This window comes from Colletotrichum spaethianum (genome assembly GCF_022836535.1).
Source record: "Colletotrichum spaethianum MAFF 239500 DNA, contig05, whole genome shotgun sequence".
In the NCBI taxonomy this organism is placed as follows: domain Eukaryota; kingdom Fungi; phylum Ascomycota; class Sordariomycetes; order Glomerellales; family Glomerellaceae; genus Colletotrichum; species Colletotrichum spaethianum.
The window spans coordinates 1,734,391-1,739,436 of record NW_026054775.1 but is presented as its reverse complement, the minus strand read 5'-3'; the positions used below and the strand labels follow the sequence as shown (position 1 = coordinate 1,739,436).

Genomic DNA, 5,046 nt, shown 5'->3' with positions numbered 1-5,046 from the left:
CGGGGCCGCCGTTGCCCGCCGTCACAGCTTGGGTCCATTCGTTATCAAAGCCAAAGTGCCGTTGGAAATCGGAAGCCGAAGTGACGGGGAGGGCCAAGGTGAGTCGAGGTGAGGTGGATGGACGAGAAAGAAAGAGCCCAAACGTCGACACGGTCAGCCAACCAGCCAACAGCAGCAGCAAGAGCGGCAGCAACAGCAACACCTAGCGTGCCCGGTGTCCCCACTCTTTCCCATCCGATAAACGGCGCACAGACCAGGAAAAGGCACTGGCTCAGGCACAGGCGGGGCGCTAAAGTGAGTTGAGCGGAGCCCAAGAGACCGTCTCTTTCTATCCTTGTCGAGGACCAGTCCGGCTTGCCTTCCTCGACCCCTGACCCCAGCCGCACCCCCCCCGGGGACCTCCCACACCCTCTTTCTCAGCGGCCCTTTCCTTGTTCCTTGTCGTGCTTGTTGGTCCACAATATTTCTCAGTTGCACCTTCCCATTCAGCACACGTAGAGTGGTTCCTTGTCCCTTGGCAGCCACGATGTCCTTAGTTCTCAGTCCTGAAGCCCCTGGGTAAACGTCCAACGCCCACGCCCCCTTGTCTCCTTGTTCCTGTTACCATATCCGGGCATATTGGCTTTCGGGGGAGAGGGAAAAAAAAAAATATGGTTTCCCCCTCTCGCTGTTTCTCTCTCTTCCTCTTCCATTATTCCAAAGACTAAGCCCGTTGGAGTTGAGTTGCCAATTTCCACTGCAGTATTCTGTTCCCAGTCTCTAATGCGCATTATCCCATTAAACGCCGACCCGTCGCCCTCTTCTCATTTCCACCCCCAATAGCAGAACGTGAGGTTTTTGGGTTATGCCAGTATTGCGGCGCGCCTTTCTTTTCCAATCCCTCCTTTTGCCGCCCTCCGCCTCCGGGCATCCAGCCAAACCTCGGTGTCTCTCCACGTCCCTCACTTGTCTATCATTTTGGTCGCAATCCCAGTCCCAGTTCCAGCGTGGCCAAAGTCGACACTGAACACTCGGATACTACCCTATCAACACCAAACCTGGCATCATCTCCCTAAAGCTACTTGCGGATAAACACCTCGTAGACCAGGGCAGCGCCCCGGCCTCCAACTGTCTGTCATCGTCCAGTTCCCAGTTCCCAGTTCCCAGAATCTTGGTCCGTCTCGCCTCTTCGCGCAAAAGGTACCGTACCCGTCCGTCCGCTTACACCGGGACGATTCTTGCATATCCCCTCCCCATCCCGTTCCGCTGGCTCCTCGGCAACAGCGTGTGTAAAGACATCCGTCCGTACCGTGTGTCTGTATCCCACCCCCCTTGCTCTGCCCTCTCTGCCTCTAGCCCTCTAGCCCCGGCCTCTATCCGTACCTTGGCCAAAGCTCGCTCTCAGGTCTGGCCAAGTTCGAGTTGCCCAACCGACTACCCACTCACTCGCCCACCCACCATCACCCTGCGCTTCTCTCCTCCTGTCCACCGGCCCTTTTGCCTCCAAGACTGGTTCACTGCGCTATCCGCTGGCACCCCTAGTCGGACTGGCGAGGCTCATCAACGCTTTGCCCGATTGGTCTGGTCTTGTTTCTCGCCGCTCATCCTCCGACTGTCTCTCTCCCCTCAATATCCCCTTCATCCCTCCCTCGTCTTCGAACACGATCCCGCTTGTCTTCCCTTCGTTCATCCCTCGAGATCGTTCGCCAGACTAACCCCCAAGGCGCCCTCAGCAGAGACCCAGAGGTTTGCACTTGCTTGTGCCTCCTCTTAGGCTTGCCGCTTGCCTTCCGGTCCGCATGCTTCGACAAGACTTTAACTCGACTCGAACCCGACCAACCGCCGTCTTCGTCAATGGTACTTTGAACGTCTCCATACAATCGCTACACTGCACATCTGGCTCCACTTGGAAGCCTGTACACTCGCTATCATTGCAACTCCCTCGACTCTCAACTCAACTTGATCCCATCCAGCTTGGGGTTCAACGTTCTGTCACAAGCTTTGCTTTGTTCGATTCGTATTCGAACATCGCATCTCCACCGCATTGCTTTTGTGTGACTCCCAGAGGTACTGCTCCGTCATGCCGTGTCAACTCGACACGGAGTGAGCTTGTGACAGTAGCAATGCTAATGTGCCTCAAGTAGCCCGAATCGTACCGCACTTGGTCGACGACTCTCTGACGACTTGCAGAGTGGGTAGTCTTCTCTACTCTGCTCGCAAGCTTCTTTCCACTTTCAAGGAATCACCGCCGCCTCCATCCTCGACAAGATGGGCATTGGTGGCTACTTCAAGAGTGAGAAGGCTCAAGGGTCTGGCGATGCCAGTGCGCCTGAGTCCAGTCGCCCAACCACAGGCCCTGTGATGGAAAAGGGACACTCCGCCAGGGCGAGTACGAACGACATGGAGCTTCAACCGCCTACCCCTCGCTACAACTCCCGGCCTCAGTCCATCTCCGGCCGGTCTACGCATTCCAATGGCAGCTCCATGTTTCTTGACGACATCAAGCACGAGGTCATGGTCAACTACCTCTACCAACAGCAATGCTCTCACCTCTGGGTCAGTGACGGATCTGGCGAGATTGAGGGCGTGCTGTTGCGTAAGGCCAGAGGCCAATACATGGCTTGCCCGCCGCAACTTGGCAACTCGCCGTTTGCCCAGGCTTGCGCAGCTCTCAACGTCCAGTGCGCCATGACCGTCAATTCCCGTGTCATCAAGACGTTCCTCCAATGGTCTCCAGACGCCGTCGACGTTCCTTTGATGAACGGTCTTAGAGTCCAGATCCTGCCCACCATTGAGGATCTCCCTAGAGCGAGAAAGCACCAGTTCGCGGCTTTCATCGCTGCCGAGGGTCTCTTGGTTGTCTGGGACGACGACGCTTTGCACCTTGTTCAGAGAGCCAAGGCTATCGAGTCGGAACTGATGGAGCTCGTCTGGAAGGCTGGTGCTGATGACGAGGAGGGCGACGAGAAGAAGGGTCCCAACGTCGCCGATTATGAGATCGACGAGGAGAGCGGCGAGATCAAGCCCGAGAAGCGACCTGTCCACCTTCTCAACACCTACTTGGTGTCCATCACTCTCGTACTCGTTGTCATCTCCCTCGGCGCCGCTTGGAGGCAACTCGCCATTGAGGTTTCTGTCGACGGAGAATACCTGCGCCTGGCCCTCGTTGCTCTCTTTCCGCTTCAGATTTTCTTCACCCTCTTCTTCGCCCAGGTCATTGTCGGTTGTCTGGCCCAGATCTTCGGACCCATCCGCCAATTGACGATCAACTCCAAGTTCTACTCGGCACGGCCTCCCCCAAGGCTGCAGAGCTCGATCCTCCCCCACGTTACCGTCCAGTGCCCCGTGTACAAGGAGGGTCTCGCTGGTGTCATCGTACCTACAGTCAAGTCCATCAAGCAGGCCATGTCCACTTACGAACTTCAAGGTGGTTCCGCCAACATGTTCATGAATGACGACGGTCTCCAGCTGATCTCCGAAGAGGAGCGCCGCGCACGTATCGAGTTCTACGCCGACAACAGCATTGGTTGGGTCGCGCGTCCCAAGCATGGCGAGAATGGCTTCACCCGTAAGGGCAAGTTCAAGAAGGCGTCCAACATGAACTTTGGCTTGATGATCTCCTGCAAGGTCGAAGAGAAGCTCCAGGCCATCACTCGCCCTGTCGAATGGACTCAGCACGACGAAGCCCAGGCTTATGAGCATGCCCTCAAGGATGTTCTCGAGGAGGATGGCCGTGCCTGGGCTGACGGTAACATTCGTGTTGGCGACTACATTCTCATCATTGATTCCGACACTCAGGTTCCCGCCGACTGTTTCCTTGACGCTGTTTCCGAGATGGAGCAATCTCCCGACGTCGGAATCATGCAATTCTCCTCCGGTGTCATGCAGGTCGTCCACACGTACTTTGAGAACGGCATCACCTTCTTCACCAACCTTATCTACAGCGCCATTCGGTACACTGTCTCCAACGGCGATGTTGCTCCCTTTGTTGGCCACAACGCTATCCTCCGCTGGAGTGCTATCCAACAGGTCGGTTACTTCGATGAGGATGGCTACGAGAAGTTTTGGTCCGAGTCGCACGTGTCCGAGGACTTTGATATGTCGCTCCGTCTCCAGTGCAATGGCTACATCATTCGCTTAGCTGCCTGGGCCGGCGAAGGCTTCAAGGAGGGTGTGTCTCTTACCGTGTACGACGAGCTTGCGCGTTGGGAGAAGTACGCCTATGGTTGCAATGAGCTTCTCTTCCACCCCATCCGTACCTGGCTCTGGAGAGGTCCCTTCACCCCGCTGTTCCGCAAGTTCCTGTTCAGCAACATTCGCTTCACCTCCAAGATCACTGTCGTCTCGTACATTGGCACCTACTATGCCATCGGCGCCGCCTGGATCATGACATCGGTCAACTACTTCCTCATGGGTTGGTACAATGGATACCTCGACAAGTACTACGTCGACTCGTGGCAGGTCTGGTTCTCTATCATCATTGTCTTCAACGGCCTTGGTAATGTCGCGCTGGCCATCATGCGTTACCGTGTGGGCGAGAAGAGCTTGCTGATGGCCTTCTTCGAGAACATCAAGTGGACTTTCCTCCTTGCCATCTTCCTTGGTGGCCTTAGTCTGCACGTCAGCCAGGCTCTTCTGGCTCACATGTTCGAGATTGACATGTCCTGGGGTTCGACCTCGAAGGAAGCCGAATTTTCCAACTTCTTCATCGAGGTGCCCAAGGTTTTGAAGAAGGTAAGCTCTTTTAAACCACTTCCTCCCTTGATAGCACTGCCTCTCTGCTCCACATATCAGTGGTGCTTACTGATGTCGGCCCATTCCAACATCAAATTTGATTACCCCTGCCTTCTCCAAGTCATGCTAACGTTTCATTAATAGTTCAAATTCTCCATGCTCTTCTCGTGCATTTTCATCGCCGGCATGATCATCCTGGCCGTTGCCCCCTTCGTCCCCTACGATTGGCGCATTAGGGACTTCGTCGCCATCCTGCCCATGGCTACTGTCTCGGCCAGCCACTTGCTCCTGCCCATCGCACTCAACCCTGCGCTCATGACCTTCTCGTGGTAA

At 55.7% G+C, this 5,046-nt stretch overlaps 1 protein-coding gene across 1 annotated transcript; it reads left to right on the top strand.

The window, feature by feature from the left end:
- Positions 1-2,247: 2,247 nt before the first annotated feature.
- On the top strand, positions 2,248-5,046 carry ColSpa_03001 (uncharacterized protein; the record flags this gene model as incomplete). Its single annotated transcript, XM_049269213.1, has 2 exons — positions 2,248-4,713; positions 4,858-5,046. The coding sequence occupies 2 exons, from the start codon at positions 2,248-2,250 to the stop codon at positions 5,044-5,046; spliced, it is 2,655 nt and encodes an 884-aa protein (XP_049125170.1).